The sequence below is a fragment of the Heterodontus francisci genome, chromosome 36 (genome assembly GCF_036365525.1).
Source record: "Heterodontus francisci isolate sHetFra1 chromosome 36, sHetFra1.hap1, whole genome shotgun sequence".
NCBI lineage: Eukaryota > Metazoa > Chordata > Chondrichthyes > Heterodontiformes > Heterodontidae > Heterodontus > Heterodontus francisci.
Genome location: NC_090406.1, coordinates 30,264,068 through 30,286,083, shown reverse-complemented (window position 1 = coordinate 30,286,083; position 22,016 = coordinate 30,264,068). Strand labels below are relative to the sequence as shown.

Here is a 22,016-nt window from a genome sequence, read left to right as displayed (position 1 = left end):
CAATGCTGATTAAGAGGTGTTATTTTATTCATTCATATAATGTGTCACTGGCAAAGCCAGAATTTATTGTCTATCCCTAATTGCCCTCAAGAAGGTGGTGGTGAGGCACCTGCTTGAACTGCTGCAGTCCATATGGTGTAAGTATCTCACAGTGCTGTTAGGGAGGGAGTTCCAGGATTTTAACATCGCAACAATGAAGGAATGTTGATATATTTTCAAGTCAGGATGGTGTGCGACATAGACAGGAACTTGCAGGTGGTGGTGTTCCCATGTGTCTGCTGCACTTGTCCTGATAGGCGATAGAGGGCACAGGTTTGGAAGGTGCTTTTGAAGGAACCGTGGCAAGTTGCTGCAGTGCATTTTACAGACGGTACACACTGCAGCTAAGGCATGCTGATGATGGAGGGAGTAAATGTTTAAAGTGATGGGTGGGGTGCCAATCAAGCGGGCTGCTTTGTCCTGGATGGTGTTGAGCTTGAGTATTGTTGGAGCTGCACTCATCCAGGCAAGTAAAGAGTATTCCATCAGACTCCTGACTTGAGCCATGTAGATGATGGACAGGCTTTGGGGAGTTAGCAGCAGAGTTATTTGTTGCAGAATACCCAATCTCTGACCTGCTCTTGTAGCCTCAGTACTTATGTAGCTGGTTCAGTCAAGTTTCTGGTCAATGGTAAGCTGCCAAGATCTTGATGGTGGGGGATTCAGTGATGGCAATCCCATTGAAAGTCATGGGGAGATGGTTAAGACTCTCTTGTTGCTTCATTGTCTGAGGAGTTGCAAATGGAACTGAACACTGCAATCATTCGCAAAGATCCTCACTTTATGACCTTCTGATGGAGGGAAGGTGATTGATGAAGCAGCTGAAGATGGGTCTAGGACATGACCCTGAGCAACTCCTGCAGCAATGTCCTAGGGTTGAAATGATTGGCCTCTCACAACCATAATCATCTTCCTTTGTGCGAGGTGTAATTGCAGCTGGTGGAGTTTTCCCTGATTCCCATTGACTTCAACTTTACTAGGGCCCCTTGATACCACACTTAGTCAAAGATTGTTTATTGTCAAGGGCAATCACACTCACCTCACCTCTGGAATTCAGCTCTTTTGTTCATGGTTGAAGGCTGCAACAAAGTTAGGAGCCAAGTGGTTCTGGCACAAACCAAATGGAGCATCAGTGAGCAGGTTAATGGTGAGTAGGTGCTGCTTGATAGCACTGTTGACAATACCTTCCATCATTTCTAGACTCGCCATTCAGGCAGGTTAAAGAGGTGCATTTATTTTACATTTAATACCTAACTTTTATTATGTTCACAATAGGGTGCTGCCTTTTTACATTCATGGCAGATTAGACTAATGTAGAACAGCAGTTACTGCCAGGTATTGGTAGGAAGATTTCAATATATGTAAACCTATTCGACAGAATAAACTAAATTTTATGCCAAGTTGAATGTACTTTGACTAAAATGGGCGAGTAAGATAGGATCATTACCCTGTGCTAGCTACCATCTCTACCTTAAAATGTTCAGTGTAGCGTTGAATTTATTCCTTTTAAATAAACTTTAAAACAGGGTTGTCCAACCTTTTCAGGTGGAGGTCTGCATTACGATTTTTGCTCGGCCGGGGGGGCTACTGAACAAATTTCGAAAGGTAAAGGCATTAAAAAATTTATTCTACTAATAAAAACAAATGTGATTGTTGTAAAGAAGCTTTAAATGAGAAGACTAATTTATTGAATTACTTTCTCGTCACTACATTGAAAGCTGATTTAGTGACATCCCTGGCATCGTTTTTGCTTGCATAAGTAGTGAATCTCAGCCCGCACACTTGATGTAGCATTGCAGAATATTCTGGATAGATGTACATCCATAAGGAATGATCTTTATATCTCTATCCCTGTGCTCCCCGTCTGTGTTGTTTCCGCCCTGCCCCGCCCTCTCCCTCTCTCGACAGTTGCACTGAGCGGGAGCGCTCAGCCAAACAGTTTTGTGGTTGGTCAGTTTGTTTAAAAACATCGCAATGAGTTTCACAGCTGACTGATGCTGAAGCAGGAAAGGGCTTCCCAACTTTCGCAAATTCAGGGTTTTCCGCAGGCTTTAAAAAAAAAAGTCAGAAAACCCCGAATCTATCAAAGTTGGGAAGTGTTTTCCTGCTTCAGCACTTGTCAGCTGTGAAACTCAGCGCGATGTTATTAAAAAGGCCGGTCTGCAGGAAGACAATGGGAAATTTCCCATCTGCAGTCATGGAGCCCTGGCGAGGATGAGGACAGCCCCAGGTACAGTTTACACACGCAGGCCAAATGGAAACCTTTAGCTGGCCGGTTCCTGGTCCATGGGCCATATGTTGGACAAACTTGGTTTAAAAGGAAAATTAAACATTGAATGCTCGCCCCACACTAGTTTAAAATTTGACCACTTTTATATTAAATTATGATTTAGAGGGGTTGTAAAGACATCTCATTAAAAGGTCAGTTCATGGTGTTTGATGATTTATATCCAATTGGAAATCTGTTGGTGTCAAATTTCACACTGGTTACTTGTGCATTTGAAGGATCTATACTCATACCTGCTACTGATATTTCTGTGATCAGCACTGCTGCATAGATACAAACCTGACCAAAAGGTAGTTTCTTTTAAATTCACTATTTCTGAAAGGGGTAAACTTCTCAAGTTTAAGAAATCAATGTTACATCACATGGTATCATATAACTGGAGTTTTATAAAATTAAAATTTGTTTTCTAAGTATGGAGTAGTCTATCACCTTCCTCCTGATCAATGTTTGAACTTCAATTAGAGTTAGTGTCAATACTGAAAGCAGCGTACATGTAGTCAACTAGATCGATCACAGGCTATACTCCTTAATTTGTGTCCAAATACAAATCAAACTTGTATACATACAGCATCATTGTTAAATGTTCTCATATAGTTGTACAAGTGAAGAAACAACTACAAGAGCACATAGGAATATCTGTGGAAATGACTACATAGATGAATTCATACATTTCATGCCTATAGTCAATGTATTCATGAAATATTAAGTTCTGGTCTTTTAATTAGTGAAATGACAAATACAATGAGAGCTTGTTGTAAAGATCCCTAGAATTCAGAATTACTCAGTTCTGACAGAGGATCCACATCTGAAACATGACTTTGTCTGTCCTCTTCTCAGCTGCTGACTGATCTGACTTTGTCCACTATTTTCTGTTTTTATTTTTCACATTTAACACAGCTTTTACATCAGTTCACATTTTAAAATGTTCCAGTGGATAATTGTTGCATCCCATCTTTTAAAAAGGACAGAAATACTGGAGGGGCAAAGATGATCATCAGTTCAAGAGGTCACTGCACTTTGCAAAACTCAATTATTGACTTATGCAGTGCTATTATATTTTCTTTTTCCTTCTTCAGTAAGAAAAATAAAAAGCAGGCCCAGCACTAACTACTGGAAAAAGAGGAGTTTATTCTACAAGGAAGACAATATGTTTGTCATCCACGTCCAGCTTCAAAAAGTAAACAAGGAAACAAATCTAATCTCTGAAGAGACTTACATTAAACAAGTTTCTATGCAAGACTCCAACATAAGTCATAGAAATGTTATTCACAAACATATGGAATAACTGTTCAACACTGGTACTTTTTTAAAAAAAGCATATGATAAAAGTTGCCTGAAAATAAAAGGCGACTCCAGAAATGTTAAATTTAACATAATTTTAAATAAACAATGTAGAGTATAAAATAGCAGGTTTCTAAATCAGCTGGTTTTTGAAACAAAAATAACTTCCACTAGTGAAAATTGCTGGGGAAATTCAGCTGGAGCTTGAATTGAATGACTGTTTCCACTGCAGTATGATTCTTGTGCCACAGAGAGCTCAGTATCATTTTTAGAATCTGGTTCCATTGCACTACACAGACTGCTGCCATGCCTAAATGTACCACAGCCTAGCAACACGCCTGGATCACAGTAGTATAGCCAGTGCTGCAAGATGCAACTGGTGGATAGCATGGTAATAAGTTCACAACTGATCAGCACAAGATGAGGAGTGTAAACTACTCAACACCCAAAACACTCAGCCTATAACTACATTTAGAAACATCCTGGTGCTGGTGATATTACAAGTCCCCATTATACACTTCAGCTTTGGTTAATGGATAAAACCAACTGAATAGGAATCCTGAGATCTAGCGAGGAGACATTTCCAGGTTAACCATCTTGTTGTTGGATGAAAGGGTTTGGAATGGCCTCCATCCCATCCTGTGGGCAAATCAGAACAACCGAGGTCCCTCTGCATACAACCAAGCCAAGCTGCCGTGTGTCTTCAGTCAATTTGTATTGGTCATCTGGATCTGAAATTTATTAGTTAAGTTTGTACAAAATATTTATTAGCCATTGATCACCAGCTCTATAACATGGAATGTACTGCATGGCTTAAAAAAGGAAAAGTAAACATTTGTGTTCTCAATAGGAAATTATATAAATATTCACTTGAAGGAAAAACAACTTGTATTTATTTAGAGCCTTTAATGTAAAAAAAAGTCCCAAGACTTTTCACAGAAGCGTTATAAAGCCAGGTTTGATAGCAAGCCAATAAAGGAGATATTAGGACAGATGACCAAAAGCTTGATCAAATAAGTAGGTTTTAAGGGGTGTCTTAAAGGAGGAAAAAGAGGTAGGGAGGCAGAGAGGTTTAGGGAGGGAATTCCAGAGCTTGGTGTCTCAGCAGCTGGAAGGCACAGCCACCAATAGTGGAACAATTAAAATCTGGGATGCTTAAGAGGCCAGAATTAGAGGAGGGTAGATATCGGAGGGTTGTGGAGCTAGGGGAGTTTACAAAGATAGGGAGGGGCGAGACTACGGAGGGACTTGAAAACAAGGATGAGAATTTTAGAACCAAAATATAGGTCAGCAAGCACAGGGGTGATGAGTGAACAGGACTTGGTGCGAGTAAGGACACAGGCAGCAGAGTTTTGGATGACCTCAAGTTTATGGAGGCTGGCCAAGAACGTATTGGATCATCAAGTTTAGAGGTTACAAAGACAGGGTTAAGGGTTTCAGGAGCTGAGGCAGGGGTGCAGTCGGGAATGTTACAGAGGTGGAAATAGGAGGCCTTAATGATGGCATGGATGGGTAATTGGAAGCTCATCTTGGGGTCAAATAATGACACCAAGGTTGCAAACCGTTTGGTTTAGCTTCAGATAGCTGACAGGGAGAGGGATGGAGCTAGTGGCTAGGGAAGAGAGTTTGGAGCAGGGACCGAAGACAGAGGCTTCAGTCTTCCCAATATGTAATTGGAAGAAATTTCTGCTCATCCAGTACTGGACAGACATGCTGGTTCCCCCAGTGCTCCCACCACAGCCTACACAACATTAGCTGAAGCACAGACATTGCCCAGTGATCTTGGCTTGCAAATTAGAATAAAACTTTGGCTGAGAAATTGGTGGTCAAGCTCTCTATACTCTGCCAAGAGCACTGCCTAGTGCATTAGTGTTATGATGCCAGTACCCAGGCATCCTTATGATCCCTTATTGAAGTTGCAGATCAGTAGGTATCTGCTTCCAGCTGCTAATACCTCATTTATGATACCAGGCTGCAAATCTGACTCTCAGCCAGCAATGCACTCTGCACTCTTTTTAAAAAAAATGTGTTTATGAGATGTGGGTGTCATTGGCAAGGCCAGCATTTACTGCCCATCCTTAATTGCCCTCGAGAAGGTGGTGATGAGCTGCCTTCTTGAAACGCTGTAGTTCGTGTGGTGTAGGTACATCCACAGTGCTGTTTGCTAGGGAGTTCCAGGATTTTGACCCAACAACAATGAAGTAATGGCAACACATTTCTAAGCCAGGATGGTATGTGACTTGGAGGGAAACTTGCAGGTGGCAGTGTTCCCATGGAACTGAACACTGTGCAATTATCAGTAAACATCCCCACTTCTGACCTTATGATGGAGGGATGGTCATTGAAGTATGGAAGATGGCTGGGCCTAGGACACTGCCCTGAGGAACTCCTGCAGCGATGTCTTGGGGCTAAGGTGAATGGTCTCCAAAACCACCTTCCTTTGTGCTAGGTATGACTCCAGGCCATGGAGAGTTTTCCCCAATTCCCACAGAGAGCTATGCTCAGGTAATAAATCTGGAAATGTCAAGCTCGTGGTGAGGTGGCAGCCCCCAAGAGGGTCTCAGGACTCCACTTTGGGGTCTGGCTAGGATTAAAGTTATATTATGATTTTAATCAGAAAGTGGAAGCCACTTTACATAAACATAGGAGTAGAATACACTTCACACTTAAGCAAGTTTGTGGTGAGAAATTTTCCACAAAAGGAGCAAAGTTATAAAAGCCAGGAACATTTTTGTGGCTTACCTCTCACATACTCTATTGTTCCATCCAATACAAGATTGAGGAGTGGGTCAAACCCTTTCAAAATCCCACTGGCTGTCAAGTGGAAAGAGTCACATCAACAAACTTCAAATTAACAGTTCTGCAATATTAGACACTATAGAATGGAACCAAAGCATGCAGCCCACAGGACTCTTGCCATCCTTCTTTCCTTCCCCCCTCACTTGCCTTCCTATGTTAACTTCAGTATCAATAAAGGACAGTACTGAAACAGCAAAGCTTCAATGTCCAGTTAAAGTCATATTAACCTACAACAAAACAGAAGAAATACTATAAGAACAAAATACTGCAGATGCTGAACTCTGAGATGAGAACAGAAGGTCCCAGAAATACTCAGCAGGTCTGAAATACTTCTGCACTTCACTACTGGTGGGTTGTATCTGCTTCACTTCACAGCTTGTTCTCTTGGAACTGTTGAAGCTTCTATTTTAGCCCATTTTGCATTTGCTAAACTCAGCTCCCTCATTACCAATCTAAAACGTTATGATCATTATTCTGGGCAGCTGAAGCTAAAAAAAAACACAAGCAAGACTTAAATTTAAAGAAATTATTCCTAAAAGGAACGAGGTGGTAAATGTACAGTTTGACTTTATCGATAACGATATGTTTCTTTTCCCTTTCCATAAACATTTATGAACTCGTCCCCAATACTCAGCCGATGCTGCTCCAAGTTGCCACCACTCCTCCCGCAGATGGGGAAGGACAGGAGGTTCACATTTCAGCTGCTGTTGCAGCCTCTTATAAACGTCAAATTATGTTATAAACACATATCTTTGTCTCTAAATAAGATATCAAGCCTGTACCTTCTCGCCCGCCTTGAAATTTTACACGGATTGTTTTGTCTATGTACTTGGAGAGGTCGAGGATACTCTCCTTCTTTTTCTTCTCCTTATCCTGAATTTTAAAACACAAAAGGAATGTCAGAATCGAATTCTCACAGCCCGAGCTTATTGTGGCCGCGTAGCCGAGTGCCAGAGCCTCCGATAACCCCCACGTTTCCGTGGTCGCTCATTAAAGCTTCCGATCTGACTCGGGCTTTCTTCACGGTTAAGGCGAGCCCATAAAACTAAAAATAAAATAAACCAGAGAGTAAGCAATATAGACACATCCCGGATTCCAGGCTGGGGTTTCAGGAACGGATTGCGGGAAACTGTGGCCTGTAAGGAGTGAGGGGAAGTTTGGCCGGGGCCGGACACTCTATTGGGCTGCTGCGGGTTTGCAGTCACAATGTCTGGAGTTTTAGATCTCAAACCCCAGGACCATTCAACATCCCAAAGACAGGCACAGCTAGGACTGCATGAAAGCTCGAGCCGCGGTCCCTCCATCACCCAACACCCAGAAACCGGCAGTTCATCAACGCGCGCTCTCACCGCCATCGCCGCGCCCACAACCTCTGACCCCTGAACCTTTAACCCCCGGCCCGCAGACTGAGTTCCGGCAGACGAAGTTTCCGACCCGGCGCCACTAACTCTGCTGCGGTCGGTTTTGGGTCTCTTTAAAAATAAAAAAGACAAAACAATTTGTCCTCGATCACCACGACCATATTCACGCTTCCTGTTTTGCGCAATTGGACTGTTCCGGCCGGAGTGTGGGTGCTACCATTCTACCGGCTGCAGGAGTCCAAAACAGCAACTGGAAGATGGCGTTGGGAGCGCGACTGCTGCTGATCGCCCTCCAGCTCACTCAGGTACCGGCCCGGCACCCCGCGGCTGATGCCACCCGTCCTCTCTCTCTCTTCGCCCCCCCCCCCCCGTCCTCTCTCTTTGCCCCCCCCCCCGTCCTCTCTCTTTGCCCCCCCCCCGTCCTCTCTCTTTGCCCCCCCCCCCGTCCTCTCTCTTCGCCCCCCCCCCCGTCCTCTCTCTTCGCCCCCCCCCCCCGTCCTCTCTCTCTCTTCGCCCCCCCCCGTCCTCTCTCTTTGCCCCCCCCCGTCCTCTCTCTTTGCCCCCCCCCCCGTCCTCTCTCTTTGCCCCCCCCCCCGTCCTCTCTCTTTGCCCCCCCCCCCGTCCTCTCTCTTTGCCCCCCCCCGTCCTCTCTCTTTGCCCCCCCCCGTCCTCTCTCTTTGCCCCCCCCCCCGTCCTCTCTCTTTGCCCCCCCCCCCGTCCTCTCTCTTTGCCCCCCCCCCCGTCCTCTCTCTTTGCCCCCCCCCCCGTCCTCTCTCTTTGCCCCCCCCCCGTCCTCTCTCTTTGCCCCCCCCCCGTCCTCTCTCTTTGCCCCCCCCCCGTCCTCTCTCTTTGCCCCCCCCCCGTCCTCTCTCTTTGCCCCCCCCCCGTCCTCTCTCTTTGCCCCCCCCCGTCCTCTCTCTTTGCCCCCCCCGTCCTCTCTCTTTGCCCCCCCGTCCTCTCTCTTTGCCCCCCCCCGTCCTCTCTCTTTGCCCCCCCCCGTCCTCTCTCTTTGCCCCCCCCCGTCCTCTCTCTTTGCCCCCCCCCGTCCTCTCTCTTTGCCCCCCCCCGTCCTCTCTCTTTGCCCCCCCCGTCCTCTCTCTTTGCCCCCCCCCGTCCTCTCTCTTTGCCCCCCCCCGTCCTCTCTCTTTGCCCCCCCCCGTCCTCTCTCTTTGCCCCCCCCCGTCCTCTCTCTTTGCCCCCCCCCGTCCTCTCTCTTTGCCCCCCCCGTCCTCTCTCTTTGCCCCCCCCGTCCTCTCTCTTTGCCCCCCACGTCCTCTCTCTTTGCCCCCCCCCGTCCTCTCTCTTTGCCCCCCCCCCCGTCCTCTCTCTTTGCCCCCCCCCGTCCTCTCTCTTTGCCCCCCCCCCCGTCCTCTCTCTTTGCCCCCCCCCCCGTCCTCTCTCTTTGCCCCCCCCCCCGTCCTCTCTCTTTGCCCCCCCCCCGTCCTCTCTCTTTGCCCCCCCCCCGTCCTCTCTCTTTGCCCCCCCCCGTCCTCTTCTCCCCCCCCCGTCCTCTTCTCCCCCCCCCGTCCTCTTCTCCCCCCCCCCCGTCCTATTCTCCCCCCCCCCGTCCTATTCTCCCCCCCCCGTCCTATTCTCCCCCCCCCGTCCTATTCTCCCCCCCCCGTCCTATTCTCCCCCCCCCGTCCTATTCTCCCCCCCCCCCGTCCTATTCTCCCCCCCCCCCGTCCTATTCTCCCCCCCCCCCGTCCTATTCTCCCCCCCCCCCGTCCTATTCTCCCCCCCCCCCGTCCTATTCTCCCCCCCCCCCGTCCTATTCTCCCCCCCCCCGTCCTATTCTCCCCCCCCCCCCGTCCTATTCTCCCCCCCCCCCCGTCCTATTCTCCCCCCCCCCCCGTCCTATTCTCCCCCCCCCCCGTCCTATTCTCCCCCCCCCCCGTCCTATTCTCCCCCCCCCCGTCCTATTCTCCCCCCCCCCGTCCTATTCTCCCCCCCCCCGTCCTATTCTCCCCCCCCCGTCCTATTCTCCCCCCCCCGTCCTATTCTCCCCCCCCCGTCCTATTCTCCCCCCCCCGTCCTATTCTCCCCCCCCCGTCCTATTCTCCCCCCCCCGTCCTATTCTCCCCCCCCCGTCCTATTCTCCCCCCCCCGTCCTATTCTCCCCCCCCCGTCCTATTCTCCCCCCCCCGTCCTATTCTCCCCCCCCCGTCCTATTCTCCCCCCCCCGTCCTATTCTCCCCCCCCCGTCCTATTCTCCCCCCCCCGTCCTATTCTCCCCCCCCCGTCCTATTCTCCCCCCCCCGTCCTATTCTCCCCCCCCCGTCCTATTCTCCCCCCCCCGTCCTATTCTCCCCCCCCCGTCCTATTCTCCCCCCCCCGTCCTATTCTCCCCCCCCCGTCCTATTCTCCCCCCCCCGTCCTATTCTCCCCCCCCCGTCCTATTCTCCCCCCCCCGTCCTATTCTCCCCCCCCCGTCCTATTCTCCCCCCCCCGTCCTATTCTCCCCCCCCCGTCCTATTCTCCCCCCCCCGTCCTATTCTCCCCCCCCCGTCCTATTCTCCCCCCCCCGTCCTATTCTCCCCCCCCCCGTCCTATTCTCCCCCCCCCGTCCTATTCTCCCCCCCCCGTCCTATTCTCCCCCCCCCGTCCTATTCTCCCCCCCCCGTCCTATTCTCCCCCCCCCGTCCTATTCTCCCCCCCCCGTCCTATTCTCCCCCCCCCGTCCTATTCTCCCCCCCCCCGTCCTATTCTCCCCCCCCCCGTCCTATTCTCCCCCCCCCCGTCCTATTCTCCCCCCCCCCGTCCTATTCTCCCCCCCCCCGTCCTATTCTCCCCCCCCCCGTCCTATTCTCCCCCCCCCCGTCCTATTCTCCCCCCCCCGTCCTATTCTCCCCCCCCCCGTCCTATTCTCCCCCCCCCCGTCCTATTCTCCCCCCCCCGTCCTATTCTCCCCCCCCCGTCCTATTCTCCCCCCCCCGTCCTATTCTCCCCCCCCCCGTCCTATTCTCCCCCCCCCCGTCCTATTCTCCCCCCCCCCGTCCTATTCTCCCCCCCCCCGTCCTATTCTCCCCCCCCCCGTCCTCTCTCCCCCCCCCCACCGTCCTCTTCCTCCCCCCCCCCCCCCCCACACTCATGCGTATTTTGTCTTTGTAATGGAATCAGTTGTATTTATGAAATCCCCTAGCCAGCTTTAAATGCTGCTCTGTGGTGCAGTGTGTGGGTAATCGCTATTGATGCCAGTTGATCTGTGGCTGAAAGAACAGACCCTTATACCAGCTGTTAAATCCAATGCTGTCACTTGTGATGCACCATGCCCATTCCTTGGATCTTGTAAACTTAAACCTCAGTATCATTGTAAGCAAAGTAAATAATTAACACTGATCAAATGGTACAGAGAAACATAAAGGAGTGTTAATTCAGCAGCTGATTCAGATGTGGGTTTGGGCGAAACAGGCAAATGTTGAACGGTGTCTACTTTCTATTTTGAGACTTGCAAGTCTGATGTAATTTACCCTGAAATATGCAGGTGCTGTCTGAGTATGGGATGGTCCATGTATTGTCTGAGAACGAGCATGGAAATACAAAAGATTACTGCATCCAGTTCAACCCCTACTGGGCCTATTTACCTCAGGATCTTAGTAAAGCGGTAAGTGTGCATCAGGGAGCATTTCAGCAAATGTATTGCAGTAATACTCTTAAGTATAAGTACGCATCATGTACATCTAGAACTCAGCCTGGCTTCTTGTTCCAGGTAGAGATTTTGTACTTTAAAAACCTCCTGAGGAGAGATCTGGACTGGTTGTGCGGCCTCTCAGCCTTCAAAGTTGCAGGCAAACCCCCTAAATGCGCTGCTCCATTCCCCAACCTAGAGCAGTCAGAAGATATGTCTGCAAGGTCGGAAGTAGGCACAGGTGAACCTGGTTAAACTGTAAGGGATAGAGTCATGTTTGTGGTTTCTGCTTTATGGAAATTTATAATATTTCAGAAAGTTATCCTCGAGTCTAAGAACAAAATCAAGGTTGAAAGGAAAGTATTATCTGAATTGTCAGTAACACTGAATAACAAAGGGAGGGAGATAATCTGTACATGTGTTGGTAACTCTCATTTCTATCTTCTCCCAGTGTAATGCTTTAAACATGCTGTTTGGATGCCCCCAGGGAACAGACGTGTTCCATGGGTTTGTCTCCTCTATCACCTCGGGCAGTTTCTCTCTGGTGACACTCTGTCACAGCCACCAGATCCTCCATTCAGCATGTTACTGAAAAGATGTTACTGTGGGAAATGTCAGCACCTGGGCTGCCTGCACCCAATAGTTTTCAGCATGAGGCTGGAACAAGGGAGGAATGGGAAACCTCAGCATGTGTCTAGTTATCTTCTGCTGTAATAGATGTGGTTAAGTGGCCATTCAGGTGGATATTTTCCCCTTTAAATGTGACCCAGATTTGTATCCTACAATAATCAGTTTGATGTCGCTTTAACTCCAGCAAAGCCGATACATGGCTGTGTTTTAACTGCTTGTTTCATTCACATTCACAGTTTATCCTGCGTCCAAAAACTAGATGGAAGATTTGAAACGCTTTTATATCCATTGAGTGTCTTAACTATATGAGACTTTCCTTGATTCAACTGAATAGATAATAAAGATGTAAATCTGTAGATTTAAGCTTAAAAAGAACCCTTTTTTTGGACTCCTGATGGCTGTGATCTTGTCCATGAACAACAACAATTTGCATTTATATAATGCCTTTAACTTAGCAAAATGTTTGAAGGTGCTTAACATAAACGTTATCGATTTATTTTAAAAATTGACCACCGAGCCACAGAAGGAGATATTAGGACAGATAACCAAAAATTTGGTCAAAGATATATGTTTTCAGGATCACCTTAATGAAAGAAAGAGAGGTAGGGAGGGAATTCTAGTGCTTAGGACCAAGGCAAGTGAAAACATGGCTGCTAATGGTGGAGTGATTAAAATCGGGTATACGCAAGATGCTAGAATTGGAAGAGCACAGCGATCTCAAGGCTCAGGAATATAGGAACAAGAGTAAGCCATTTAGCCACTCAAGCCTGTTGCGCCATTCTGTGTGATCATGGCTGAGCTGCGACTTAACTCCATATACCCATCCTTGCTCTAAAATCTATCAAACTCAGTTTTAAAATTGACAGTTGATCGAGCATCAATTGCCTTTTGCGGAAGAGAGTTTAAGACTTCTACTGCTGTTTGTGTAGAAGTGTTTCCTAATTTCATGCCTGAAAGGTCTGTCTCTAATTTTTAGTCCAGGCCTCCGAGTCCTAGATTCTCCAATCATCAAATAATTTCTCTCTATCTACCCAATCTGTTCCCCTTAATATCTTGAAAACATCAATCAATTCACCCCTTAACCTTCTAAATTCCAGGAAATACAAATCCTAGTTTGTGTAATCTCTCCTTGTAATTTAACCCGTGGAGTCCAGCTATTCCTCTAGATGTAAAGGCCAGCATTCCATTAGCCTTTTTGTTTATTTTCTGTACTTGTTCATGACATTTTAATGATCTATGTACTTGAATCCCTCAAGTGTCTTTAGACCTCTGCTGCTTCTAGCTTTTCACCATTTCACAAGTACCCTGTTGTATCCATTTTTCGTCCAAAGTGGATGACCTCATATTTTCCTACATTGAAATCCATTTGGTACAGTTTTGTCCATTCACTTAATCTATTGATGTCTCTTTGTAAGGTTACGCTTCTATCTACACTGCTTACAATACAGCCTATCTTTGTGAGATCAGCTAATTTGGTTATGTAGCTTTCTATTCCGTCATCTAAGTTGTTAATGAATACAACGAATAATTGAAGCCCCAACACAGATTCTTGCAGGACATCACTAGTAGCATCCTGCCAATTAGAGCGTCCTCCCATTATCCCTACTCTCTGTCTCTTGCTGTTCAGCCAATTTCTTTACCAGATCAATAATTTGGCTTCAATTCCATGAATTTCAACTTAAGCTTACAGTCTCTTATGAGGGACTTTGTCAAATGCCTTCTGGAAATCCATATAAATGATGGCCATAGACATTTCCCTGTCCACTTCTTAGTTACCTCTTCAAAATATTCAGTCAGATTTGTCAGATATGACCTACCCTTTACAAATCCATGCTGGCTGTCTCTGATCAGATGGAAGCTTTTGAGGTGTTCCGTCACCCTATCATTAATTATAGACTCTAGTAATTTCCTGACAACAGATGTTAGGCTAACTGGTGGGGAGTCGGTTAGCTCAGTTGGCAAGTTTTTGATGCAGAAAGATATCAACAGCGTGGTTTCAATCCCTGTCTCGGCTTTGGTCATTCATGGAGACCTGCCTCCTTGCCTTGCTCCACGTTTGAGGAGTGGTGCCTCTCAAGCTATACATTACCAACTGTGTCTCTCTAATGGACAGATATGGTCCTTTGGGATTATGGCTAGAACACACAATTCCCTGGCTCACCTTTATAACAGACTGACAAACACAATTTTCCAATCTAAAGGAATCATTACAGAATCGAGCGAACTTTGGATGATTATTGTTAGGGCATCTGCAATGTTCTCACCTATTTCCTTTAAAACCCTGGGATGGAAACCCATATACCCATCCTTGCTCTAAAATCTATCAAACTCAGTGACATTATTTTCTTCATTATTGTTATTTTGCTTATGTTAATTTTGGAGAACCCTGACCCATATTCAGTTTTACTTTCCTTGGGATGTCTGGCATGCTGACCTCTTCCTCTATTGTAAATACTGAAGCAAAGTCATTATTCAGGATCAAAAAAACAGCATGCTGGAAATACTCAGCAGGTCTGGCAGCATCTGTGGAGAGAGAAGCAGAGTTAACGTTTCAGATCTGTGACCTTTCATGAAAACAAGGAAATAACCGACCTACTGAGTGTTTCCAGTACTTTCTGTTTTTCTTTCAGATTTCCAGCATCTGCAGTATTTTGCTTTCATTGTTCATGTCATTTTCTTATTTCCATTGAAAATATCACCATCATCAGTTCTTAAGGGGCATATATTGCCCTGACCACCTTTTTGTTCCTAATGTAGTTTTAAACATTTTTTCCTGTTGATTTTGATATCCTTTCAAGATTTTTTTCATACTCCCTTTTTGTAGCTCTTACTACTTATTCATCACCTTTTTGCTGTACTTTGTATCTTTCCCATTCACAAGGATCTGTGCTTATGTTTGTATTTTTGTATGTTTTTTATTAGTTTAATGTTGTCTCTTACCTCTTTAGCTGTCCATGGCTGACTTTTTTTTAGCAGCTAGAGCTCTTTCCCCTTGGGGGTTTAGCTGGTTCTGTGTCACAAATTCTTTTTAAACACCTCCCACTGATTATCTGTCATTTTACCCTTTTAAGAGATTTACCCTGCTGTAGACAGTCTCTGTCTCATCCAGTTGAAGGCAGCCTTACCTAAATCTAGAATCTTAGTAACTGTTTCACAGTTCTCCCTTTCAAACACTACTTTGAACTCAATCATATTATAATCATTAGATAAATGTTTATGCACTGTTAGGCTTTGAACTAAATCTGGCTCATTACTCATTATTAGATCTAATACGGCATGCCCCTTTGTTGGCTCTAGGACATATTGATGCAGAAAACTATCTCAGACACACTCAAGAAATTCTACTCCATTGCCTGCTTACCTCTTGTTATATCCCCTCTTTCATCCTTAATTACTAAGGCTACCCATCTGCCTCTACTATTTTACCAATTTTTCCTGTAGACTTTATAACTTGGTATATTTAGTACTTAGTCCAGGCGTTTCTTGCAGCTAAGTCTCAGTAATGGCTACCATGTTATACCCTCCAAGTTGTATTTAGAGCCATAGAGAGAAACAGCACCGAAACAGGCCCGTCGGCCCACCGAGTCCACGTCGATCATCAACCACCCATTTATACTAATCTTACATTAATCCCATTTTCCCTCTCACATCACTACCTTCCCTCAATTCTCCTACCACCTACCTACACTAGGGGCAATTTTACAATGGCCAATTTACCTATCAACCCCCAAGTCTTTGGCACGTGGGAGGAAACTGGAGCACCCGGCGGAAACCCACACAGTCACAGGGAGAACTTGCAAACTCTGCACAGGCAGTACCCAGAACCGAACCCGGGTCGCTGGAGCTGTGAGGCTGCGGTGCTAACCACTGCGCCGCCCTGTTCCTGTAATTCATTCAACTTGTTCCTTGTACTCCTTGTAGGGCTGGAGGAGGTTACAGAGATAGGGAGGGACAAGGAGGAAGGATTTGAAAACAAGGATGAGAATTTTAAAATTGAGGCGGTGGCGGACTGGGAGCCAATGTAGGTTAGTAAGCACAGGTGATAGGTAAATGGAAATTGGTGCAAGGTTAGATGCGGGCAACAGAGTTATGGGTGAGCAAAAGTTTCTTTAGAGTGGAAAATGGGAGGCTGGCCAAGAGAGCATTGGAAGAGTCAAGTCGAGAGGTAACAAAGACAATGGTGAGGGGTCCAGCAGCAGATGAGTTGAGGCAGGGTCAGAGTCGGGCAGTGCTACGCAGGTGAAAGTAAGCAGTCTTGGTGATGGAGTCAATATGTGGTCGGTACCTTATCCTGGGGTCAAATGCAACACCACAGTCGAGCTCAGCTTCAGACAGTTGCCAGGGAGAGGGTTGGAAACAGTGGTCAGGAATGGCATTTATGGCTGGATCCAAAGACAATGGCTTCAGTTTTCCTAACATAAAATTTCTCTTCGTCCAATACTGGATTTCGGACAAACAGTCTGATAAATCATAGACAGGAAGATGCCAGATTCTATTCTGTGGCATTAGCTAATCTTGGTTGAGGGAGCAGTTAGGGTAATATGGTTCACTGCAGCATTTGGTGAAATAGGGCCAATGATGCTGTCCCTGATTGCTATCCAATGACCCTTGGCAGAAATGTGCCTTGTTAGGCATTATGTAAAGACAGGATCAGGCTTGGTTACAGTGATCTCCACAATTAATTTGTTTGCTGACACTCACTCTGTAGGCTCACATGTGAAGGATGACCACTGAAGCAACATACCAGATGGTATCTGGATTCCATGGGAACGTCTCCCCAGCAAAGATTCAGTGCCTTAAAAAGTGAAGAAAACAATTGCTAGAGATAGCCCCTTTTAAATTTTATTTATGGTTCTGTTGCAATTAGCATTGTGTATATGCTTCACTTTTATTGTGTTGTGCATCTTGGTATACAATGTCTTTTTAAAGTGGTAATATTTTAGTGTTAATATTCATTTTAAAATGCACAGTTCCAGTCATATTCAGGTATGGATTTTTTTTCACCGGGTGTATATTTGATTTACTAAAAGTGATTCTGAAAACATCTCATTCACTCTGTTTAACCTGCACCTAGAATTATGTTCTTTCTCTCTCAGTCTCTCTTGCAGCTCCAGGACCTGACATCCTCTGACCTCTGCACACCTTTAGATGTGCCCCTACAAGGATTTAGCAATAAAATTGCCATGGTGATGCGTGGGAACTGTACTTTCTATGAGAAAGTGCGACTTGCTCAGATCAATGGAGCCAAAGGGCTGCTCATTGTCAGCAGGGAGAGCCTGGTAAGAAAAGTTGGACAAAGAAATTGACCTGGTTTAACTGATTTGTGGCTGTTTAGTGACAATGCAACACTGCATCTCCTGTTAGCTGAAGTTATATTACATAAGAACATAAGAAATAGGAGCAGGGTAGGCCAGTTGGCCCCTCAAGCCTGCCCCGCCATTCAATAAGATCATGGCTGATCCGCCCCAGACCTCAACTCATCTTTCGTGTCAGCTCCCCATAGCCCTCAACTCCCAGATATTTCAAAAATCTATCTACCTCCTCTTTAAATACATTCAGTGACCCAGCCTCCACAACTCTCGGGTAGAGAATTCTAGACATTCACTACCCTCTGAGAGAAGAAGTTCCTTCGCATCTCAGTTTTAAATGAGTGTCCCCTTATTCTGTAACTATGTCCCCTAGTTCGAGATTCCCCCACTAGTGGAAGCATCTTCTCAGCATCTACCCTGTCAAGCCCCCTCAGAATGTTGAATGTTTCAATAAGATCACCCCTCATTCTTCTAAACTCTAATGAATAAAGGCTTAACCTTTTTAGTGTTCTTGGTAAGCCAGCCCCTTCATCCCAGGAATCAGCCTAGTGAATCTCTTTTGAACTGCCTCAATGCCAGTATATCCTTTCTTAAATACACAGTACTCCAGGTGCAGCCTCACCAACACCCTGTACAGTTGTAACAAGACTTCCCTATTTTTAAACTCCAACCCCTTAGCGATAAAGGCCAAAATTCCATTTGTCGTCTTAATTACTTGCTGCACCTGCATGCTAACTTTTTGTGTTTCATGCACAAAAACACCCAGATCCCTCTGTGCTGTACTTTTTTGAAGTCTTTCTCCATTTAAATAATAGTCTGCCTTTTTTTGATTCTTCCTACCAAAGTGTATGACCTCACACTTTCCTGCATTAAACTCCATCTGCCAAGTTTTTGCCCACTCACTAAACCTTTCTATATTGCCTTGCAGATTCCTTATGTCTTCATCACAACATGCCCTACCACCTATTTTTGTATCATCAACAAATTTTGATATATTACAGTCTACTCCGTCCTCCATGTCATTAATATATACGGTAAATAATTGAGGCCCGAGGACTGATCCTTGTGGCACTCCACTAGTTAGGTCTTTCCAACCTGAAAAAGACCCATTAGTCCCGACTCTCTGTTTTCTGTGAGTTAACCAATCCTCAATCCGTGCTAATACATTACCCCCAATACCATGAGCTCCTATCTTGTGCAATAATCTTTTATGTGGCACCTTATCGAATGCCTTCTGGAAATCTAAATACACTACATCTACCGGTTCCACTTTATCAACTCTGCTTGTTATATCCTCAAAGAACTCTAGAAAATTTGTCAAACATGATTTCCTTTTCACAAAACCATATTGACTTTGTTTGATTGCGTTAAGCTTTTCTAAATGTCTTTCCTCCCATTAGCTCCTTGCTTATCTGATATCTGTGGGATGTTTATAGTGTCCTCCACCGTGAAGACCGATGCAAAATACTAGTTTAAGTTATCTGCCCTTTCCCTGTACCCTGTTATCAATTCTCCAGACTCGTCCTCCAAGGGTCCCACGCTTACTTTAGCTACTCTCTTTTTATATACCCGTAGAAGCTCTTGCTGTTTGTTTTTTTGTTTCTTGCCAATTTACTTTCACAATCAATTTTCTCCCTCTTTATTAGCTTTTTAGTCATCCGCTGCTGGTTCCTAAAAAAAAAAGATTCCCAATCCTCTGGCCCTACGCTTTGTATGCCTTAGTTTTTGATTGGATACTCTCCTTGACCGCCCTTGTTAACCACAACGGGTTCATCCTTCTTATCGAGCCCTTCTTTCTTGACCGGGATAAAGTTTTGCTGAGCGTTATGAAATATCTGCTTAAATGTCTGCCACTGCTCATCCACTGACCTGACCCCCTTAGTCTATTTTCCCAGCCCGCTTTAGACAACTCTTTCTTCATACCTCTGTAATTGTCCTTGTTTAAGTTGAGGACACTGGTGTGAGACCTGAGTTGCTCACCCTCAAACTGAATTTGAAATTCTACCATGTTGTGATCACTACCTCCTAGGGGATCCTTAACTGCAATATCTCTTATTAATCCTACCTCATTACACATCACTAGATCTAAAATAGCCTGTTGCCTCGTAGGTTCTTCAACACATTGCTCTAAGTAATAATCCGTGATGCACTCTACAAATTTGTCTTCCATGTTACCTCTACCAGTCTGATTTGTCCAGTCGATATGCAGATTAAAATCACCCATGACAATTATAACGCCCTTCTTGCACACCTCTGTTATTTCCCGATTTATACTTTGTCCTACAGTGAAGCAACTCTTCAGGAGCCTGGAGACGACTTCCACCCATGACTTCCTCCCCTTGCTATTCCTTATTTCCAAACTGATTCCACATCACGATCTATCGCACCTATATCACTACTCACCACCGCACTGATACCTTCCTTTATTAACAAAGCTACCCCACCTCCTTTTCATTTTTGCCTATTTTTCCAGAACATTGAATACCCTTGAATATTGAGGTCCTAGTCTTGGTCACCTTGCAATCTCATCTCTGTAATAGCTATCAAGTCATACTCATTCATTTCTATTTGTGCCGTCAACTCATCTATCTTGTTACAAATGCTGCGTGCATTCAGATAAAGAGCCTTAAGCTTTGACTTTTTGCCATTATTACTCATTCTGGTTCTAATTTCTGCTGCACTCTTCTGCTTATATTTTCTACCGTTTCCTGTCATACTTTGATTACCGTTCGCCTCTTCACTACCCTGCACCTTCTGCGCTCTCGTTTCTTTTTGATTTTTAAACTTCCCTTCAATTGAACCCTCGGCCCCCCCCACTAATTTGTTTAAAGTCCTATCTACAACCCTAGTTATATGATTAGCCAGGACACTGGTCCCAGCATGGTTCAAATGGAGCCCGTCCCAACGGAACAGTTTTCTCCTTCCCCAGTACTGTTGCCAGTGACCCATGAATCGGAACCATTTCTCCCACACCAATCTTTGAGCCACGCATTTACCTCTCTAATCATATTTACCCTACGCCAATTTGCATGTGGCTCGGGTAGTAATCCGGAGCTTATTACCTTTGTGGTTCTGCTATTAATTTAGCCCCCAAGCTACTCATAGTCCCTCAGCGGAGCCTCTTTCCTAGTCCTGCCTATGTCGTTGGTACCTACGTGGACCACGACAACTGGATCGTTCCCCTCCCACTCCAGGTTCCTCTCCAACCCAGAAGAGATGTCCTTAACCTTGGCACCAGGTAGGCAACACAGCCTTCGGGATTCCATGTCTTTGCTGCAGAGAACAATATCTATTCCCCTAACTATGCTATCCCCTATTACTACTACATTTTTCTCCCCCCACTTGAATGACGCTCTGAACCACGGTGCTGTGGTCAGTTAGCTCATCCTCCCTGCAGCCTGTGCCCTCGTCCACACTGGGAGAAAGAACTTCATACCTATTGGATAAGGGTGAAGCTCCTCCAAAGCTAAATTCTGGATCCCCATACCTGCCTCACTTGCAGTCACACCCTCCTGTCCCTGACCACGGTCCAGATTTGATGTCATTAATCTAAGGGGTGTGACTATCTCCTGAAACACAGTGTCCAGGTAACTCTTCCCCCTCCCTGATGTGTCGCAGTGTTCGCAGCTCGGACTCCAGCTCATCAACTCTGAGCCGAAGGTTCTCGAGCAGCCAACACTTGCTGCAGATGTGGTTACTGTGGATCGCACTGGTGTCCGCCAGCTCCCACGTACTACAGCTGCAAGACTATTAGAGACTATACATAGCTGCCACTTCTGTTAGCTGTACTGTGTTGTCAGTGACTGTAGCTTATTAACAAAGTCACTTATTAACTATGAGAATGGAAATCCTGGCTCCCCCACCCACTGTCTTCGGGGATGCTGAGGCCAATTACAATGCCTCTGTTGCTCCTTTGGTTAACGTAGCAGTGTGTTAGGAATACTTAGGCTGATGGCGATGTCCCCATTCCTAGTTTAGCCAGCATTAGGGTTTCAACTGTCATTAGTTAGTAAAGGATGCTACTTTTTAACTGGCTCTTTCAAGGTGACCATTTTCAGTGACACTAAACAGACAAGAATTGCCACAGTATGAACATTTAATCAATGTAGTTTGGTTTTAAAATGAGGTAATAGATACTTCATGAATCCTCTGTCTGGAACAATATTTGCTGCTGTGTCTTGGATGAGAGCATTCTGGTAGTGTTTCTCCTTATGGGAAAGAGCAAAACTAGAGGCCATTAATATAAGATAGTCACCAAGAAATCAAATGGAGAATTCAGAAGAAACTACTTTACCCTGAGAATGTGGACCTTGCTACCACAGGGCGTAGTTGAGACAAATAGCGTAGATGCATTTAAGGGGAATCGATATAAACATATGAGGGAGAAAGAAATAGAGGGTTATGCTGATAGTAAAATGAGGAAATATGCCAAGAGGCTCAAGTGGACCATAAATGCTAACATAGACTGGTTGAGACGAACGGCCTGTTGCTGTGCTGTGTATTCTATGTAATTTACACGGCAGTTTCATTCCACAGTGGGATCCACGTCAGACTTGCTGTAAAACTGAGTCTCTCAGCTGGCCTCTGTTGCGATAATCCTGCTGCGTAAGTTGTTCCTCTGAAGGTGAATCGGAGACATCAGGCTTAATGTTGTATTCTACTAATAAAATTGGTAATATTGA

At 45.7% G+C, this 22,016-nt stretch overlaps 2 protein-coding genes across 2 annotated transcripts in view; one reads left to right on the top strand and one right to left on the bottom strand.

The window, feature by feature from the left end:
• Positions 1 to 3,434: 3,434 nt before the first annotated feature.
• On the bottom strand, positions 3,435 to 7,860 carry lsm7 (LSM7 homolog, U6 small nuclear RNA and mRNA degradation associated). The gene is made up of 4 exons (XM_068016443.1): positions 7,756 to 7,860; positions 7,189 to 7,279; positions 6,350 to 6,421; positions 3,435 to 4,338 (listed from the first exon to the last, which is right to left on the bottom strand). Exons 1-4 carry the CDS (start codon positions 7,759 to 7,761, stop codon positions 4,196 to 4,198), a joined length of 312 nt encoding a protein of 103 aa, XP_067872544.1. The 5' UTR covers positions 7,762 to 7,860; the 3' UTR covers positions 3,435 to 4,195.
• The window catches only part of LOC137351709 (signal peptide peptidase-like 2B), a 75,429-nt gene continuing 61,225 nt past the window's right edge, over positions 7,813 to 22,016 (top strand). Inside the window, 3 exon segments of the mRNA XM_068016441.1 lie at positions 7,813 to 8,072; positions 11,252 to 11,371; positions 17,122 to 17,304. Coding sequence (XP_067872542.1) covers positions 8,025 to 8,072; positions 11,252 to 11,371; positions 17,122 to 17,304 — 351 coding nt within the window. The 5' untranslated portion in view covers positions 7,813 to 8,024.

Coding starts and splice junctions, on each gene's coding strand:
- lsm7 (XM_068016443.1), bottom strand. Junction 6,422..7,188: donor ATTTCAAGGCGGGCGAGAAG/GTACAGGCTTGA, acceptor TCCACTTGACAG/CCAGTGGGATTTTGAAAGGG. Junction 4,339..6,349: donor AACAATAGAGTATGTGAGAG/GTAAGCCACAAA, acceptor AATAAATTTCAG/ATCCAGATGACCAATACAAA.